Source organism: Xenopus tropicalis, chromosome 3 (genome assembly GCF_000004195.4).
Source record: "Xenopus tropicalis strain Nigerian chromosome 3, UCB_Xtro_10.0, whole genome shotgun sequence".
In the NCBI taxonomy this organism is placed as follows: Eukaryota; Metazoa; Chordata; class Amphibia; order Anura; family Pipidae; genus Xenopus; species Xenopus tropicalis.
The window spans coordinates 5,209,162-5,230,733 of record NC_030679.2 but is presented as its reverse complement, the minus strand read 5'-3'; the positions used below and the strand labels follow the sequence as shown (position 1 = coordinate 5,230,733).

General features: G+C 44.2%; 1 protein-coding gene across 2 annotated transcripts in view; it reads left to right on the top strand.

Annotated features, from left to right (window-relative positions):
* kdm7a (lysine (K)-specific demethylase 7A) overlaps window positions 1-17,832 on the top strand; it is a 55,383-nt gene extending 37,551 nt beyond the window's left edge. Inside the window, 15 exon segments of one of the 2 annotated variants that reach the window (NM_001079196.1) lie at window positions 153-240; window positions 757-863; window positions 1,156-1,247; window positions 3,725-3,814; window positions 6,146-6,352; window positions 9,473-9,597; window positions 10,504-10,664; window positions 10,752-10,849; window positions 12,082-12,251; window positions 12,341-12,502; window positions 12,504-12,552; window positions 12,554-12,566; window positions 13,727-13,809; window positions 14,478-14,763; window positions 16,164-17,796. In NM_001079196.1, the coding sequence (NP_001072664.1) occupies window positions 153-240; window positions 757-863; window positions 1,156-1,247; window positions 3,725-3,814; window positions 6,146-6,352; window positions 9,473-9,597; window positions 10,504-10,664; window positions 10,752-10,849; window positions 12,082-12,251; window positions 12,341-12,502; window positions 12,504-12,552; window positions 12,554-12,566; window positions 13,727-13,809; window positions 14,478-14,763; window positions 16,164-16,258 (1,826 nt within the window). In that variant the 3' untranslated portion in view covers window positions 16,259-17,796. 2 annotated transcript variants of the gene reach the window in all.
* The last annotated feature ends 3,740 nt before the right edge of the window (window positions 17,833-21,572 follow it).

The window sequence follows — 21,572 nt, the reverse complement described above, 5'->3', positions numbered from 1 at the left end:
TTCTGTCAACCAATGATGTTAAGCATATAGAGAACCCGCCTCTTAAAGGGACTATTCAGCTTATTACTATGGAATTGGTCTTCTCCCCACTGCTTTTCCTGGTTAGGAATGGGGGCACAAGGGGCCCTGCCTAACCCTCTGTATCATTGCAGGTTGGATACACGCTGTTCTCACGTCTCAGGATTGCATGGCCTTTGGTGGGAACTTTCTGCACAATCTGAACATTGGCATGCAACTCAGGTATGGCCCCCGGCAGGGCATCCCGTCTATCCAGCCAATCCAAATGTTCACCTTTCTCTACAATAGGGATTAAATTGTTTACAGTTTTGATCTTTTATTATGTTTATTTGAACTTTTTTTTTGCAAAACTAACATAGTAATATAGTAAGTTGGGTTGAAAAAAGACACTTGTCCATCACGTTCAACCATAATGCCTATATATAACCTGCCTAACTGCAGGCTATCTCCCATAACCCTGTATTCCCTCACTTGCTAAATACCCCTCCAGCCCCTTCTTAAAGCTATATAATGTATCGGCCAGTACCACTGATTCAGGGGGGGATCCCACAACTTCACAGCTCTCACAGTAACAAACCCTTTCCCAATATTTAAATGGAACCCCCCACACAATTATCTACAAGCTCCTTCTCCATTATGGATTTGCCCAGTGCAGTCCCATTATGGGTATAAGTAGCTTTATAACTATTATGGCTCTGAGTGCCTCGTCCAATCGGATTGTCTCTTTCCCCCCCGTAGGTGTTACGAGATGGAAAAGAGGCTGAAGACACCTGATCTCTTCAAGTTTCCTTTTTTCGAGGCAATTTGCTGGTTTGTGGCCAAAAATCTCCTGGAAACCTTGAAAGGTAATTTTCTTTATTTTTGTCCCCTTTGGGGCAGAGCTCTATAGGCTGATGGCTGTAAATCAGAAGCTCCTCCCACCATTGGGGTAGTGCTTTAGCGGCCAATAGATTTAATGGCAGGATTTAATAGCCCATAATGCCTTGCAGACTGAACCTTGGCTAGTGTAAGATTAAACCCTGTAAATATACCATGTTCCCATCTCCTCCTCTGGTTGCCCACATTTGTACTTGTATCCACTGCACAATAAAATTAATATTATGTACCCCCCCCCCCCCTCAATGTCACTTTATCCAGAACTAAAAGAAGATGGATTCCATCCGCCAAACTACTTAAAGCATGGGGTGAAAGCACTTATTTCTGCTCTGAAGAGCTGGATGAAGAAAGAGGTGAGTTCTTACTTGGACAGAATCTGTGGGTATAGAAGGAGGGCTTAGACAGTATGGCAACTCCCTTTCATATGTATAAATACAAATATACAGAGAAGGAATGTTCTGGGCACACAATAAGCTGTACCCCCATACTGTACTGTCTAAGGGAAACACTATGGCACCTCCTACCCATATGTATAAATACAAATATACAGAGAAGGAATGTTCTGGGCACACAATAAGCTGTACCCCCATACTGTACTGTCTAAGGGAAACACTATGGCACCCCCTACAAATATGTATAAATACAAATATACAGAGAAGGAATGTTCTGGGCACACAATAAGCTGTACCCCCATACTGTACTGTCTAAGGGAAACACTATGGCACCCCCTACCCATATGTATAAATACAAATATACAGAGAAGGAATGTTCTGGGCACACAATAAGCTGTACCCCCATACTGTACTGTCTAAGGGAAACACTATGGCACCCCCTACCCATATGTATAAATACAAATATACAGAGAAGGAATGTTCTGGGCACACAATAAGCTGTACCCCCATACTGTACTGTCTAAGGGAAACACTAGGGCACCCCCTACCCATATGTATAAATACAAATATACAGAGAAGGAATGTTCTGGGCACACAATAAGCTGTACCCCCATACTGTACTGTCTAAGGGAAACACTATGGCACCCCCTACCCATATGTATAAATACAAATATACAGAGAAGGAATGTTCTGGGCACACAATAAGCTGTACCCCATACTGTACTGTCTAAGGGAAACACTATGGCACCCCCTACCCATATGTATAAATACAAATATACAGAGAAGGAATGTTCTGGGCACACAATAAGCTGTACCCCCATACTGTACTGTCTAAGGGAAACACTATGGCACCTCCTACCCATATGTATAAATACAAATATACAGAGAAGGAATGTTCTGGGCACACAATAAGCTGTACCCCCATACTGTACTGTCTAAGGGAAACACTATGGCACCTCCTACCCATATGTATAAATACAAATATACAGAGAAGGAATGTTCTGGGCACACAATAAGCTGTACCCCCATACTGTACTGTCTAAGGGAAACACTATGGCACCTCCTACCCATATGTATAAATACAAATATACAGAGAAGGAATGTTCTGGGCACACAATAAGCTGTACCCCCATACTGTACTGTCTAAGGGAAACACTATGGCACCTCCTACCCATATGTATAAATACAAATATACAGAGAAGGAATGTTCTGGGCACACAATAAGCTGTACCCCCATACTGTACTGTCTAAGGGAAACACTAGGGCACCCCCTACCCATATGTATAAATACAAATATACAGAGAAGGAATGTTCTGGGCACACAATTAGCTGTACCCCCATACTGTACTGTCTAAGGGAAACACTATGGCACCCCCTACCCATATGTATAAATACAAATATACAGAGAAGGAATGTTCTGGGCACACAATAAGCTGTACCCCCATACTGTACTGTCTAAGGGAAACACTATGGCACCTCCTACCCATATGTATAAATACAAATATACAGAGAAGGAATGTTCTGGGCACACAATAAGCTGTACCCCCATACTGTACTGTCTAAGGGAAACACTATGGCACCTCCTACCCATATGTATAAATACAAATATACAGAGAAGGAATGTTCTGGGCACACAATAAGCTGTACCCCCATACTGTACTGTCTAAGGGAAACACTATGGCACCTCCTACCCATATGTATAAATACAAATATACAGAGAAGGAATGTTCTGGGCACACAATAAGCTGTACCCCCATACTGTACTGTCTAAGGGAAACACTATGGCACCTCCTACCCATATGTATAAATACAAATATACAGAGAAGGAATGTTCTGGGCACACAATAAGCTGTACCCCCATACTGTACTGTCTAAGGGAAACACTATGGCACCCCCTACCCATATGTATAAATATAAATATACAGAGAAGGAATGCTCTGGGCACACAATAAGCTGTACCCCCATACTGTACTGTCTAAGGGAAACACTATGGCACCCCCTACCCATATGTATAAATACAAATATACAGAGAAGGAATGTTCTGGGCACACAATAAGCTGTACCCCCATACTGTACTGTCTAAGGGAAACACTATGGCACCCCCTACCCATATGTATAAATACAAATATACAGAGAAGGAATGTTCTGGGCACACAATAAGCTGTACCCCCATACTGTACTGTCTAAGGGAAATACTATGGCACCCCCTACCCATATGTATAAATACAAATATACAGAGAGGGAATGTTCTGGGCACACAATAAGCTGTACCCCCATACTGTACTGTCTAAGGGAAACACTATGGCACCCCCTACCCATATGTATAAATACAAATATACAGAGAGGGAATGTTCTGGGCACACAATAAGCTGTACCCCCATACTGTACTGGCACTGCTTTATCACTGATATACTCAGCCCGTTTCCCTTTCATTACAGTCAGTAGCAGAACACGCGTTTGAAATCCCAGATAACATCAGACCTGGGCATCTCATTAAAGAGCTTTCAAAAGTAATTCGCTCGGTCGAGGTAAGGATACCAACCTAAAAGCTTTCTTGCCTTATGTTTCCCTCCTTTGTATGCAGCAGGACAGCAAGATGATTGACATTTATGTTTATAGATAGATATAGATGTTAAGGTGGCCATACACGCACCGATATTATCGTACGAAACCTCGTTTCGTACGATAATCGGTGCGTGTATGGCATGTCAGCGAGCCGACCGATATCGCAGGAAGCTGCTGAAATCGGTCGGCTCGCCGATCGGCCAAGTTAGAAAATTTTGATCGGGTGCCATAGAAGGCGCCTGACCAAAATTCTCCCTTCAGAGCTGAATCGGCAGAAGGAGGTAGAAATCCTATTGTTTCTACCTCCTTACCTGCCGATTCAGCCCTGAATGGTGTGTGGCGGATCTGACGATGTTTCGTGCGACCGACGGTCGTACGAAACATCGTGAGATCGCCACGTGTATGGCCAGCTTTAGATAGATGTTAGATATATATATATATATATATATATAGATACAGATAGATAGATGTTAGATAGATAGATGTTAGATAGATAGATGTTAGATAGATAGATGTTAGATAGATAGATGTTAGATAGATAGATGTTAGATAGATAGATGTTAGATAGATAGATGTTAGATAGATAGATGTTAGATAGATAGATGTTAGATAGATAGATGTTAGATAGATGTTAGATATTGGATAGATGATATTGGATAGATGATATTGGATAGATGATATTGGATAGATGATATTGGATAGATGATATTGGATAGATGATATTGGATAGATGATATTGGATAGATGATATTGGATAGATGATATTGGATAGATGATATTGGATAGATGATATTGGATAGATGATATTGGATAGATGATATTGGATAGATATTGGATAGATATTGGATAGATATTGGATAGATATTGGATAGATATTGGATAGATATTGGATAGATATTGGATAGATATTGGATAGATATTGGATAGATATTGGATAGATATTGGATAGATATTGGATAGATATTGGATAGATATTGGATAGATAGAGATAGATATTGGATAGATAGAGATAGATATTGGATAGATAGAGATAGATATTGGATAGATAGAGATAGATATTGGATAGATAGAGATAGATAGAGATAGATAGAGATAGATAGAGATATTAGATAGATAGATAGAGATATTAGATAGATAGATAGATATAGATATAGATATTAGATAGATAGATATAGATATTAGATAGATAGATATAGATATTAGATAGATAGATATAGATATTAGATAGATATAGATATTAGATAGATATAGATATTAGATGATAGATAGATATAGATATTAGATAGATAGATATAGATATTAGATAGATAGATATAGATATTAGATAGATAGATATAGATATTAGATAGATAGATAGATATAGATATTAGATAGATAGATAGATGGATATTAGATAGATAGATGGATATTAGATAGATGGATATTAGATAGATAGATGGATATTAGATAGATAGATGGATATTAGATAGATAGATAGATATAGATATTAGATAGATATAGATATTAGATGATAGATAGATATAGATATTAGATAGATAGATAGATATCTATATCTATCTATCTAATATCTATATTAGATAGATAGATATAGATATTAGATAGATAGATATAGATATTAGATAGATAGATAGATAGATATAGATATTAGATAGATAGATGGATATTAGATAGATAGATGGATATTAGATAGATAGATGGATATTAGATAGATATATATTAGATGGATATTAGATAGATATATATTAGATAGTAGAACCCTTCTACTATGTCTTCTTCTTAGGGATCTCGTACAGTATCTTATGGCCCATAGGCTGATTATAATGTAATTATTCTAAAGGCCACATTTAGTCTCTGTACTGAGCACTAACATGGAAGGTTACATTAAACGGCAGTTGGGGGAGGCAAGCTCCACCCCAGCACTCACCGCCACTTACATTGGCTTCCCCCACTCTATCACGGGAGATTTGCTCAATTAGCAGATACCCTGGGACACACGGTGGGGGGGCTGAGCTTTTATTAATCATTGGGAAGAGCTGCAATGGGCATGCATTATTTATTAAAGCTGCTTTTTTTTAGCTTAATTAAATAGAGGGAGCCAATTAAAGATAAACGAGGGTGGTTATTCCTCACCTTGGTTTCAGTCAATGTACAGAAGGGCAGCGGTTCCCAAGCTGTGTAGTTGGTCCCACCCCTCCTGGGAAGCCCCTCCCACCTCAGTGAAGCATGGTCATCTTCTGCAGTGGCCCCGTGTTATGAAATTGACTTTATTTTCCTTTATTTCTTCTCTCCCACAGGAGGAAGGGAACAGGCCGGTCAAATCTCAGGGAATTCACGGCCACTGCCCAGTCTCCCGCTCCTCGCACGAGAAATCCTCGCACCATTCCGGGCGGAAAGCGCGGCGCCTTCGAGACCATTCCACCAAAACCCCCACCAACCTCGATATTCTGGAGCATCATACGCGGGAGGTTCTGAAAAGGCTTGAAATGTCCCCGTGGGAAGAGGTTCGTGTTCTTATTCAGGCAAAACCGGAGTCTGTACAGGGAACTGCCTACTTCTAAATTTAGTATATGTAGTCAGAACCAGCAGTGCAAGGAAGGGAAAGGGACAGACACAGTGACAGTTACACATAACTATAAACCCAGTGAGAATGAGGAATGAATGGGTATTGGGGAGTTGTATCAGGAGTCAGAACCAGCAGTGCAGAGAAGGGAAAGGGACAGACACAGTGACAGTTACACATAACTATAAACCCAGTGAGAATGAGGAATGAATGGGTATTGGGGAGTTGTATCAGGAGTCAGAACCAGCAGTGCAGGGAAGGGAAAGGGACAGGCACAGTGACAGTTACACACAACTATAAACCCAGTGAGAATGAGGGATGAATGGGTATTGGGGAGTTGTATCAGGAGTCAGAACCAGCAGTGCAGGGAAGGGAAAGGGACAGACACAGTGACAGTTACACATAACTATAAACCCAGTGAGAATGAGGGATGAATGGATATTGGGGAGTTGTATCAGGAGTCAGAACCAGCAGTGCAGGGAAGGGAAAGGGACAGGCACAGTGACAGTTACACACAACTATAAACCCAGTGAGAATGAGGGATGAATGGGTATTGGGGAGTTGTATCAGGAGTCAGAACCAGCAGTGCAGGGAAGGGAAAGGGACAGACACAGTGACAGTTACACACAACTATAAACCCAGTGAGAATGAGGGATGAATGGATATTGGGGAGTTGTATCAGGAGTCAGAACCAGCAGTGCAGGGAAGGGAAAGGGACAGACACAGTGACAGTTACACATAACTATAAACCCAGTGAGAATGAGGAATGAATGGATATTGGGGAGTTGTATCAGGAGTCAGAACCAGCAGTGCAGGGAAGGGAAAGGGACAGACACAGTGACAGTTACACATAACTATAAACCCAGTGAGAATGAGGGATGAATGGATATTGGGGAGTTGTATCAGGAGTCAGAACCAGCAGTGCAGGGAAGGGAAAGGGACAGACACAGTGACAGTTACACATAACTATAAACCCAGTGAGAATGAGGGATGAATGGGTATTGGGGAGTTGTATCAGGAGTCAGAACCAGCAGTGCAGGGAAGGGAAAGGGACAGACACAGTGACAGTTACACATAACTATAAACCCAGTGAGAATGAGGAATGAATGGGTATTGGGGAGTTGTATCAGGAGTCAGAACCAGCAGTGCAGGGAAGGGAAAGGGACAGACACAGTGACAGTTACACATAACTATAAACCCAGTGAGAATGAGGAATGAATGGGTATTGGGGAGTTGTATCAGGAGTCAGAACCAGCAGTGAAGGGAAAGGGACAGACACAGTGACAGTTACACATAACTATAAACCCAGTGAGAATGAGGAATGAATGGGTATTGGGGAGTTGTATCAGGAGTCAGAACCAGCAGTGCAGGGAAGGGAAAGGGACAGACACAGTGACAGTTACACATAACTATAAACCCAGTGAGAATGAGGAATGAATGGATATTGGGGAGTTGTATCAGGAGTCAGAACCAGCAGTGCAGGGAAGGGAAAGGGACAGACACAGTGACAGTTACACATAACTATAAACCCAGTGAGAATGAGGAATGAATGGATATTGGGGAGTTGTATCAGGAGTCAGAACCAGCAGTGCAGGGAAGGGAAAGGGACAGACACAGTGACAGTTACACATAACTATAAACCCAGTGAGAATGAGGAATGAATGGATATTGGGGAGTTGTATCAGGAGTCAGAACCAGCAGTGCAGGGAAGGGAAAGGGACAGGCACAGTGACAGTTACACATAACTATAAACCCAGTGAGAATGAGGAATGAATGGATATTGGGGAGTTGTATCAGGAGTCAGAACCAGCAGTGCATGGAAGGGAAAGGGACAGACACAGTGACAGTTACACATAACTATAAACCCAGTGAGAATGAGGAATGAATGGATATTGGGGAGTTGTATCAGGAGTCAGAACCAGCAGTGCAGGGAAGGGAAAGGGACAGACACAGTGACAGTTACACATAACTATAAACCCAGTGAGAATGAGGAATGAATGGATATTGGGGAGTTGTATCAGGAGTCAGAACCAGCAGTGCAGGGAAGGGACAGACACAGTGACAGTTACACATAACTATAAACCCAGTGAGAATGAGGAATGAATGGATATTGGGGAGTTGTATCAGGAGTCAGAACCAGCAGTGCAGGGAAGGGAAAGGGACAGACAGTGACAGTTACACATAACTATAAACCCAGTGAGAATGAGGAATGAATGGATATTGGGGAGTTGTATCAGGAGTCAGAACCAGCAGTGCAGGGAAGGGAAAGGGACAGACACAGTGACAGTTACACATAACTATAAACCCAGTGAGAATGAGGAATGAATGGATATTGGGGAGTTGTATCAGGAGTCAGAACCAGCAGTGCAGGGAAGGGAAAGGGACAGACACAGTGACAGTTACACATAACTATAAACCCAGTGAGTGAGGAATGAATGGATATTGGGGAGTTGTATCAGGAGTCAGAACCAGCAGTGCAGGGAAGGGAAAGGGACAGACACAGTGACAGTTACACATAACTATAAACCCAGTGAGAATGAGGGATGAATGGATATTGGGGAGTTGTATCAGGAGTCAGAACCAGCAGTGCAGGGAAGGGAAAGGGACAGACACAGTGACAGTTACACATAACTATAAACCCAGTGAGAATGAGGGATGAATGGATATTGGGGAGTTGTATCAGGAGTCAGAACCAGCAGTGCAGGGAAGGCAAAGGGACAGACACAGTGACAGTTACACATAACTATAAACCCAGTGAGAATGAGGAATGAATGGATATTGGGGAGTTGTATCAGGAGTCAGAACCAGCAGTGCAGGGAAGGGAAAGGGACAGACTTTTAACTGATTGAAATGTACATTGTGAAGTTGCTTAGAATCACGTTTTCTTTCATTAGACAAAATCATATAATTTTGTTATGGTTTGGTGGACTTCACCTTTAAAAGTAAAACAAAGCCCCTCTTTGGGAAGCAGAACTTGCACTCTCTGCAGTCTCCTGGTGTTTTTTACAGTATAATAATGAGGTCTCCCTATCTCATCGCTTCTTTGCTTTGCCTTTACCAGGACGCCGGCACCTATAAACTGAATATGAGATTCAATAAGCCGCTGCTGCCGTCTTCGACAGAGCCTGACCAGAAAGTGAGGGATAATGGGATCCGCCTCCTGCTCTCCAACGGACGAATCATCAGGTGGGAACATAATATTAAAGGGCATGTAAACCCTGCTGCACTGCTCAACCAAACCTTAAGTGGTTGCTGGACTACAAACCCCAGAATAATGTAACATATAATAAAGGCTGAGGCATGCTGGGAGCTGTAGTCCAGCAACATCAGGGTTGGATTCTTAAAGCAATATTGCCCAATAAAACTGCATTAAAATGCAAGAAATCCCCCAATGAGAATCCCAGCTGATGTGAGTAAATCCGGCTCCCTGTTCTCTGTTCCTGCAATTGGAGTTGGGAGCAATAAGCACAGTTTCCCAGCACTGAACAAGTCTGTCCCTTTATCCCCATGTCTGATTCCTGTGCCATATAATGACGGGAAAAATGCCATCATTATCTCTATATGTAAGGTACCAGCAAGGGGCCTGACACAGTGCTGGGAATCAGCATTCTCATTGGTCACTTCTCTTGCATTTATAATGAAGTTTTTGGTCTGTAGGATTCTCATTGGTGAACTTTATTGCATCTATAATGTTTTTCTCCAACTTCTACACATATTGGGGGGCCAGAATTTGTGCTCATTCTGCCCCCCTAGTACTCCACCAATGCACCAGTGAAACACCACTGGGTTGGACTGTGGGGCGTAACAGGGCCGGGGGGGGGGGGGGTCTTCTTCCAGTGCCCTAGCAAGCCAGTCTGACCCTGCAGACCCTCTTCTATTCATTTTCCTGTCACTGTTTCCAACCGGTGAATGGTTGCTAGGTTAAAGTGGACCCTAGCAACCAGATAGCTGCAGAAATTCCAAACTGGAGAGCTGCTGCGCAAAAAGCTAAATAATTAAAAAAACTACTAATAATAATAAATGAAGACCAATTGCAAATGGTCTTTAGAATAATTTTCAAGTCATTTATTTAACATGGACTGTTTCCCGCAGAGATGAAAGGCAGCCGTTTACTGACCGGAGCCTCTACACGGCGGACAGCGAGGATGAGGATGACCGGGCGAGGTCGAGGAAGGCAAAGGACATTAAGCAGGAGAAGCCATGCTCGACCTCTGGGATGGAGGATAAAGCGGAAACGCAGAAACCACTTAACAGTAAGTACAATCCCTCGGCCGGGGGTGCGGGGAGTCGTTACGGCCTTAGGTTTATTTCCCCCATCTTCTCTATATTTCCCGCCGCAGTGTTCTTCGAAAGCGTCAAGTCGGAGCTCAGGAACGGATCCTCAGAATATTCCGATATTTCTGATTCCGAGGGATCCGAAGACAATTGCACTAACCAGGTATGGGAGGAAGTAAATGGTAATAAATAGGGGGGGGGGGTTGTTTATCATGCTGTGTAAAAAGTAGAGTTGCCCAGGGCAACCAATCAGCAATTAGATATCAACAGCAAAGCATCTGATTGGCTGCAACATCACCAGTTATGTTTCCCTCCACTTTTTACAGGATAAATACACCCCTTAGTAGGGGGGTCCCTGTTCCCCCTTGTGAGGATGACATATTGGCTCCTTGCACACATTAGTCGGCCAATTGCTTTAATTACATGGGAATGGGGCATCTAGGGCACTTTGGCGCTCAGCCGTCCTGCGTGATGGACCGGGGGCTCGGGGATAATCAATAGGTTATTATGAATAATAAATGGTCATTCAATCTTACGACCTATTTCCCCTCTGTACGAGTCCCATGTTGTCAGATTTCCCGACATTTCTGTCCTCTCTGCTGGGAAGTGGTGGCCGGGCTGTGAAACCTTATACCAGCCGTGCCCCCCCACTTGCTAATGGACTTTCCCATCACTTAACGGGGTAGTTCACCTTTAAATTAACTCTTAGTGTGATGTAGACGTTGATATTCTGTTCAGCAGCTCTCCAGTTGGGTATTTCAGCCGCTTTCTGGTTGCTTAGGGTCTGGTTTACCCTAGCAACCAGGCAGTGGTTTAAATGAGAGAGTGTAATAAGAATAGGAGACAGCTTGCATAGAGAGATAATTAATAAAAAAGTAACAATAGCAATAAAATTGTAGGGGGCTAGGGTCAGTGACCCCCGTTTAAATATGGCAAATGCAGAAGAGGAAGGCAAATAATTCAAAAACGGCAATATTAATATTATTTACAAAGTTGCTAGGAATAGGGTATTCTCTAACATACTAAAGGGTAATATAAAGCTGAACTACCCATTTAATTAGATATTTTACTCGCCAGCCCCATCTAGTGGCCTGAGCTTAAATATCCTTGTTCAGGGGCTTTTAAAGGGAAAATATACCCCCAGAATGAATACTTTATCAACAGTTTATATGATATTAAGTAACTATTAAAGAATCTCCCCAAACTGGAATATATATATCAGTAAATATTGCCCTTTTACATCCTTTCCCTTGAGCCCCGCCATTTAGTGATGGGCTGTGTGCTCCCTCAGAGATCAGCTGACGGGAAGTGATGTAACTGTAACAGGAAGTAGTGTGGGAGCAAAAGGCAGTAGTATTACTGTTAATAAGGAATATATATTGTCTGATTCAGCAGAAACACTTCTCCGAGGAATCGGAAAGCTCAGGTGATGATGATGATGAGGAGGAGGAGGAGGAGGAGGAGCGGCAGGAACCCATTCGTAACCTTAAAGAGGAACACAGCGGGAGGAGATTGCCCTGTGATCCTAATTTCCCATGGCCTGATCATGATTCTCCCCAGAAACGGTAAAGCGCTGCCCTTTTTTTGCCTGATAGGGAATGCTGGGAGTTGTAGTTCAGTCAGGGTAACCGAGGTGCTTATTGTTGTCTCTTAGTGAATGTCCTACCTCGACCAGCATGGAACAGGAAGCTGTACAAGGCATGCTCTCCATGGCCTCATTGCACTACCCGAGCGCTCTCCCCACCCCGGCAAAGAGCACAGACTGCAACATAAGGGGGGGCTACCCCCAACTGCACATCCGAGTCTCCCACTGGCACCCAGGCTTCCCGGCCCCTCCCAACGGAACTTTCACACTGCCCCTAACTCAGGTTCAGCCTGCGGTTTGTGCCTTTCCTGGGGGGTACGGATTTCCGTAGGGGGTACGTGATACTCAGAGTTCCTGTATAACTCAGCCTGCAGCCTTGTGCCTTTATATGGGGGCACAGAACCCCTCAGTGACTGCTAATATCCTTATCATTTACAGTAGGGGGTACATTATCCCTTATAATACATGAGTGATACTCAGAGCCTTGTGCCTTTATATGGGGGGCACAGAACCCCCTCAGTGACTGCTAATATCCTTATCATTTACAGTAGGGGGTACATTATCCTTATAATACATGAGTGATACTCAGAGTTCCCTGTATAACTCAGCCTGCAGCCTTGTGCCTTTATATGGGGGGCACAGAACCCCTCAGTGACTGCTAATATCCTTATCATTTACAGTAGGGGGTACATTATCCCTTATAATACATGAGTGATACTCAGAGTTCCCTGTATAACCCAGCCTGCAGCCTTGTGCCTTTATATGGGCACAGAACCCCTCAATGACTGCTAATATCCTTATCATTTACAGTAGGGGGTACATTATCCCTTATAATACATGAGTGATACTCGGAGTTCCCTGTATAACTCAGCCTGCAGCCTTGTGCCTTTATATGGGGGGCACAGAACCCCTCAGTGACTGCTAATATCCTTATCATTTACAGTAGGGGGTACATTATCCCTTATAATACATGAGTGATACTCAGAGTTCCCTGTATAACTCAGCCTGCAGCCTTGTGCCTTTATATGGGGCACAGAACCCCTCAATGACTGCTAATATCCTTATCATTTACAGTAGGGGGTACATTATCCCTTATAATACATGAGTGATACTCGGAGTTCCCTGTATAACTCAGCCTGCAGCCTTGTGCCTTTATATGGGGGGCTTCAGTGACTGCTATATCCTTATCATTTACAGTAGGGGGTACAGTATCCCTTATAATACATGAGTGATACTCAGAGTTCCCTGTATAACTCAGCCTGCAGCCTTGTGCCTTTATATGGGGGGCACAGAACCCCTCAGTGACTGCTAATATCCTTATCATTTACAGTAGGAGGTACATTATCCCTTTGAGGGAAGGAAGAGTAATTGTAAATTTCCTTCTCCATTAAAGTAAATTTCTGTGGGCTTTGGGGCCAAGTTGGCTAATATTGTTGTACATCTTCCCCCAATCAGATCACCATGTGAAAGATGAAGGAGAATTCTCTGCTTTGGACTGGATTCGGCAGCCAGATGCTTCCTGCAGATTAAGCCCCCAGGTGAGTGAATTTATCTGTTTTTAATCCATTTTAATGGTAAGAGGTAGGTACAGTGGGTTCCCTGGGTATCTGGGGGGGGGGGGGGGTACTTTGTGTGCAGGGGGAGGGGGGCAGTAGGTACAGTGGGTTCCCTGGGTATCTGGGGGGCTACTTTGTGTGCAGGGGGAGAGGGGGGGCAGTAGGTACAGGGGTTCCCTGGGTATCTGGGGGGGGGGTACTTTGTGTGCAGGGGGAGAGGAGGGGCAGTAGGTACAGTGGGTTTCCTGGGTATCTGGGGGGGGTACTTTGTGTGCAGGGGGAGGGGGGGTAGTAGGTACAGTGGGTTCCCTGGGTATCTGGGGGGCTACTTTGTGTGCAGGGGGAGAGGGGGGGCAGTAGGTACAGTGGGTTCCCTGGGTATCTGGGGGGGGTACTTTGTGTGCAGGGGGGAGAGGGGGGCAGTAGGTACAGTGGGTTCCCTGGGTATCTGGGGGGGTACTTTGTGTGCAGGGGGAGAGGGGGGGCAGTAGGTACAGTGGGTTCCCTGGGTATCTGGGGGGTACTTTGTGTGCAGGGGGAGAGGGGGGGCAGTATGTACAGGGGGTTCCCTGGGTATCTGGGGAGAGGGTGGGAAACTATAGTTGCCCCATGCGCTAATATATATCTATATGTATGTAATTCCGTCCCAGGATTCATGCCAAGTTCCCCAGTCGTTGCGGAGGGAATTCGCGCACGAGGAGTACGAGAAGGCGCCGGAAGACAAGCACTACTTGGAGATCGAGCACTGGGACTCGGCAGAATATCAGCCTGAGAAATACGACCCGGAGTCGAGCATGAGTTCCGGCGAATGCCATCTGAGCGACGGCAGCCTCAGTCCTACCCGCATATACGGAGACACCGCGGCGGCCGTGCCCTTGCACCCGACCAAGCGACCGGCCTCCAACCCCCCTCCTATCAGCAACCAGGCAACTAAAGGTACCGGGACCTCCCGTGTGTGTGTGTGTGGGGGGGGGGGGGGTAACACTGTGTATATTATATAATATAATATACACTTTGGTCATTTCCCTATGGGACCAAACTGTAAATTATATCCTTATAAATGGTGCTTAGTGATGTCACCGGTTATAATCTGAGCTTAGTGATGTAATATCTGTCACATGACTCACTAAAACTGGTATATTATAATAAATAAAGTACCCCCTGTTGTAAAACATGAGGATACAAGTATAGGACCCGTTATCCAGAATGCTCGGGACCAAGGGAATTCCGGATATGGGGTCTTTCCATAATTTGGATCTCCATACCTTAAATCTACTAAAAAAACAATAAAACATTAAATAAACCCAATAGGGCTGTTCTGCCCCAATAAGGGGTAATTATATCTTAGTTGGGATCAAGTACAGGTACTGTTTTATTATTACAGAGAAAAGGGAATCATTTAACCATGAAATAAACCCAATAGGGCTGTTCTGCCCCAATAAGGGGTAATTATATCTTAGTTGGGATCAAGTACAGGTACTGTTTTATTATTACAGAGAAAAGGGAATCATTTAACCATTAAATAAACCCAATAGGGCTGTTCTGCCCCCAATAAGGGGTAATTATATCTTAGTTGGGATCAAGTACAGGTACTGTTTTATTATTACAGAGAAAAGGGAATCATTTAACCATGAAATAAACCCAATAGGGCTGTTCTGCCCCCAATAAGGGGTAATTATATCTTAGTTGGGATCAAGTACAGGTACTGTTTTATTATTACAGAGAAAAGGGAATCATTTAACCATTAAATAAACCCAATAGGGCTGTTCTGCCCCAATAAGGGGTAATTATATCTTAGTTGGGATCAAGTACAGGTACTGTTTTATTATTACAGAGAAAAGGGAATCATTTAACCATGAAATAAACCCAATAGGGCTGTTCTGCCCCAATAAGGGGTAATTATATCTTAGTTGGGATCAAGTACAGGTACTGTTTTATTATTACAGAGAAAAGGGAATCATTTAACCATGAAATAAACCCAATAGGGCTGTTCTACCCCAATAAGGGGTAATTATATCTTAGTTGGGATCAAGTACAGGTACTGTTTTATTATTACAGAGAAAAGGGAATCATTTAACCATTAAATAAACCCAATAGGGCTGTTCTGCCCCAATAAGGGGTAATTATATCTTAGTTGGGATCAAGTACAGGTACTGTTTTATTATTACAGAGAAAAGCAATCATTTTTAAAAATTAGAATTATTTGCTTATAATGGAGTCTATGGGAGATGGCCTTCCTGTAATTCGGAGCTTTCTGGATAAGGGATCCCATACCTGTATTACAATACTTTATTCACTATATTATCTTTCTCTTCTTACCCCCCCCCCCCCCATAGGCAAACGGCCAAAGAAGGGCATGGCGACAGCCAAGCAACGCCTCGGCAAAATCTTGAAGCTCAACCGCAACGGCCACGCGCGTTTCTTCGTCTGACGCCCCGGCCGCCACTCACCCCATTATTCCCGCGCATAACAGTATTGGGGCGACCGGAGGCCTGGCGCTTCTGCCCGTCGCCCAATGACGCTGAACTGAAACACATATCCCATCAAGCACTGCCGCTAGAACAAAGATGGCCGCTCGTACACTGTGCCACACCCACTCAGCAATAACCAGAGAATGCTCATGCCTGGACTTGTTTTTTTTTTTGGGGGGGGGTCACCCCGCTAACGCAGAAGGTTACAGATGACGCGGTCGAGATCAGCAGGTGTCGAAAAGAGGGGGGGGGGGCGCAACGGTCTTCAGTAATTTATTTCAGACAGATTTCTAAATAATTTTTTTTTTCCTTTTTTTGGAAGTTTTTTTTAAAAAAAAATATTTATTTCAAAGACTTTCTGAATTTTCGGGGGGGGGGGGGTTTACGCAATGTGAAGGTTTTTATTTTTGTGGGTTTTAATATCTTATTTGCCCCGGTGTGAGGCGAAACCACGGGGGGGGGGGGGGAAGAAGAAAAAGGGGGTGGGGGTACTGTTTGATTTTAACCCTTGCTATTCAGGTTGTAGTCTTAAACAGGGATTTAATGCGTTTTGGTTATTTTTTTTTCTCTTTTTTTTTTTTTTGTAATTATTTTTAAATTAATATGGAATCCATATTTTTATTTTGCTATCAATGTTTTTTTTTTTTTTTTTGTGCTGATTTTATTGATTCTTGATAAGCTGTTGGCTCGGTGGCAGCCGGGTATAAAGTCAACACTGTATTCTGTTTTACTATGTGGGGGGGCGGGGCTTAACGGATGCCACGTAGATCTTCCTGGAAGACGCAAGGGCTACGCCATCTTGCCGTGACGGTGTGTGTTGTATTTTTTATATATTTTGTTACCAGTCGGCATAAAAAAAGGAATTCGCGTCTCGGCCCTTCGGGGGGCGCCGCAGGTTCTGATGATTTGTGTTGGTGCTATGAAACAAAGGGGAACTTATCCACTCAAAAAAATGTCGTTGATGGACTTTTGCTTCGTTATTTGAAACTCGTCTCCCAAAGAGAAGAAGAAAAAAACAAAAACATCTCTGCGCTAACGAACACGGAAACCTAATTGGTTCTGCTTAACGGCTTCGTTGATCTTTTTTTTTTTTGTTCATTTTTGGAAAAGCTTTAAAGACGCGGCAGCATTTTTTTTTGATACCAACTTAACGAGGATCTCAGGGTAATTAATTCGGAGCGCGGCGGAACGGAGCCATTTGTGGTTATTATTATTATTATTGCGACAACTCCATCACTCTTCCATCGATCGTTCGGCATTAAACGTTTCCAGGGCGGGGCTCAAAGACGGGGCGACGCCCACCAGATTCTGAGCCTTTTCTCACCATTTTTTATTTGTTAATTAATTTCCATGTTTTGTGTTTCCTTTTCATTTCTCTATGTACCCGTGTGTTTGTACCCACATCTCTGTGCCACTCTCTGCCAGTTGGAACACATGCCAGTCTCGATTCCCCTTGTACATAATTGCTGATTTTAGATTTTTGTATTTTCTGTAATATAAAATTAAATATTTAACACTCTCCCTTCCCCTTTAATTTAAGTGCATGTTTCGATCGTTATGAATTTTATTTTTTATTTTGATTGCCATTGATTAATTTTGTTGGTGCCGACTGTACTTTCAATCCCGCCAGGTCTGTGGGGAGTTGGGGAAGAAACAGCTATGAGATTATGGTGACGGTGGTTGTGGGTAACCCATCCCCCGGCATGTTATTTGTTTATTATAAACCATATTATTGTTGGTGTCACCAAAACCTCACCCATGGTGAGTCTGCTACAGTGACCCCCTGTTTTAGGGGGTCTACCTCAACATTTCTCCCCTCTCCCCATTGGGAAGAGAGCAGCCCAGGAACAAGGAAGTACAAAGAATGAGACAGGAAGTGGAATCCCTCCCCTCTCCCCATTGGAAAGAAAGCAGCCCAGGAACAGGAAGTACAGAGAAAGAGGCAGGAAGTAGAAAGAGAGCAGCCCAGGAACAGGAAGTACAGAGAATGAGGCAGAAGTAGAAAGAGAGCAGCCCAGGAACAAGGAAGTACAGAGAATGAGGCAGGAAGTAGAATTCCTCCCCCTCTCCCAATTGGAAAGAAAGCAGCCCAGGAACAAGCAAGTATAGAGAATGAGGCAGGAAGTAGAAAGAGAGCAGCCCAGGAACAAGGAAGTACAGAGAAGGAGGCAGGAAGTAGAATCCTTCCCCTCTTCTATTGGGAAGAGAGCAGCCCAGGAACAAGGAAGTACAGAGAATGAGGCAGGAAGTAGAATCCTTCCCCTCTGCCTATTGGGAAGAAAGCAGCCCAGGAACAAGGAAGTACAGAGAAGGAGGCAGGAAGTAGAATCCTTCCCCTCTGCCTATTGGGAAGAAAGCAGCCCAGGAACAAGGAAGTACAGAGAAGGAGGCAGGAAGTAGAATCCTTCCCCTCTGCCTATTGGGAAGAAAGCAGCCCAGGAACAAGGAAGTACAGAGAAGGAGGCAGGAAGTAGAATCCTTCCCCTCTGCCTATTGGGAAGAAAGCAGCCCAGGAACAAGGAAGTACAGAGAATGAGGCAGGAAGTAGAATCCTTCCCCTCTGCCTATTGGGAAGAAAGCAGCCCAGGAACAAGGAAGTACAGAGAAGGAGGCAGGAAGTAGAATCCTACCCCTCTGCCTATTGGGAAGAAAGCAGCCCAGGAACAAGGAAGTACAGAGAATGAGGCAGGAAGTAGAATCCTTCTCCTCTCTCCATTGGAAAGAAAAAACCCAGGAACAAGGAAGTACAGAGAATTAGGCAGGAAGTAGAAAGAGAGCAGCCCAGGAACAAGGAAGTACAGAGAATGAGGCAGGAAGTAGAAAGAGTAGACCAGGGCAAGGAAGTACAGAGAATGAGGCAGGAAGTAGAAAGAGTAGACCAGGGACAAGGAAGTACAGAGAATGAGGCAGGAAGTAGAAAGAGTAGACCAGGGACAAGGAAGTAGAAAGAGTACACCAGGGACAAGGAAGTACAGAGAATGAGGCAGGAAGTAGAAAGAGAGCAGCCCAGGAACAAGGAAGTACAGAGAATGAGGCAGGAAGTAGAAAGAGTAGACCAGGGACAAGGAAGTACAGAGAATGAGGCAGAAAGTAGAAAGAGTAGACCAGGGACAAGGAAGTACAGAGAATGAGGCAGGAAGTAGAAAGAGAGCAGCCCAGGAACAAGGAAGTACAGAGAATGAGGCAGGAAGTAGAAAGAGTAGACCAGGGACAAGGAAGTACAGAGAATGAGGCAGGAAGTAGAAAGAGAGCAGCCCAGGAACAAGGAAGTACAGAGAATGAGGCAGGAAGTAGAATCCCTCTCCTCTCCCTATTGGAAAAAGAGCAGCCCAGGAACAAGGAAGTACAGAAATTGAGGCAGGAAATAGAATCCCTCCCCTCCTTCTAATGCAAACAGTGCAGCCCATGAGTAGGAAATATATATATCTCTGTTCCCTATGAGACACAATATGAGTCCATGAGCGGGAAGTACAGGGAATCAGAACTCTGTACCTGGGCTCTACCAGTACCGGGTACTGACCATGGGAAAGACAGCAGCCCAGGAGCAGGAAGCATATAAGAGCCCTCTCCTTATTGGGCACACTTTATCTGGACCTTTCAATGGGAAAGAAAGCAGCCCAGAGCCAGCAAACAGAGCAGCCTATCAGTAGGGAGTTTATTGGACATGGAAAAGACTATTAGCTCAGAGGCTCCGCCTCTTATTGACAATAATCAAAGGGGAACTTCACCCAAACACAACTTTAGCTAATTTGCAACATGCATCAATTAAAAAATATGTAGTCTTTTTGTGATATTTAATGTAATAATCTGGTTTGGAATGGCTCCCTAAGCCCCGCCCCCTGTTTTCCGGCTGATCCGGCTGACTACTTTGAGACTCATAGTCGACCGTCCTCAGCCTGCCTTTAGGAACATCCCAGTGCAATGCATTGTGGGTTGTGTAGTTCCTGCATGCTGTCTGTAAGCTGTTACAATTTGTAACATCAATGTTTTAGTCCCTCCTCCCCTGCCAGGATTTCACATGATACAGGAAGAGAGGAGCTGGATTTCAGCATATAAAATGGTATTTTTCTATTGAACACAGAGGGGCCCAGAGGCAGAAAGTTCCATTTTTACTTAGAATCCCTTCTCGCTCCCTATTGGAGACATAGTGACCAGGAGCAGGAAGTACAGAGTACCTAGGCTCCGCCTCTCTTACTGACCATGGGAAAGAGAGCAGCCTATGAGCAGGAAATATATAGGATCTCTCTCCTCTCCCTATTGGCAGAGAACGGCCCATGAGCGGGGAGTTAGGCGAATGGCAGCTCTGTATGTAGCTAATTACACTTTATTTAATGCAGTTGGGTGCAACTTACCCTTTAAGCTGGAGTTCCGTGGAGTTACTCGGTTCTAGTATACTGATAGCTCAGTGTTTGATACCCAAATTCTGTATTTGAATGATGTTCCAAGGGGGGAACCAATAAGAAGGAAGGGAGTGGGTGGGGTCATATTGATTGGGGGCGGGATTTGGCCACAATGCGGGATATGGGAGGGCCCATTGTGCAGCGATGGGCGGATATGGGATTGTTTTTTTCTACGGTGCTGGATAGTATTAGTGAATGCGTCATTCATGTTGACAGTCCCTTAAAGGGAAAGTAATATGAAAAAAATGTGGCTAGAAATGGTGTATTTTATATATTGTACTTACTGTACCACCCTATACCAGCAATGCCCCAGGCCTTCACCGTTGCCCCCAGCAGCTCCCCATCTTGGATCTTGTTCGGCCATCTTTTGCGTGTCAGTGGCACCGCACGTGCTCAGTGGTCTCTGGACTGTGTTGACTTTCCCTTTAAAAGGTGTTGAACTGACCAGCAGGGGCACTGGGAAAAAAAAGGGGGGGCACACAAAGCGTATCAGCTCCTGACTGGGGCGGGGGCCCCGGTGGGTCCAAGACACCCCAGACACGAAGCCCAAGGCAAACCCTGTAGCAGTGGAAGTATGTGCCTCTGATGAACCTCACTTCCTGCTTGATGATTTCCCACGCCCCCTAAGCTTAGCTCCTCCCCCAGCTGCAGCCCAGAGCCCACTGAGCATGTGCAGAGCCACTGACACACAAAAAATGGCCGAACAAGATCCAAGATAGGGAGCTGCTGGGGGCAACTGTGAAGGCCTGGGGCATTACTGTTACCTCAGATGGACAAACCTATGCAAACGGCGTGTTCCTTTCTACGGCGCGCCGGGGATCACTCACCTTTTGTAGCTTTTTCTACTTGTTGGGACTTTGCCATAAACATTCGG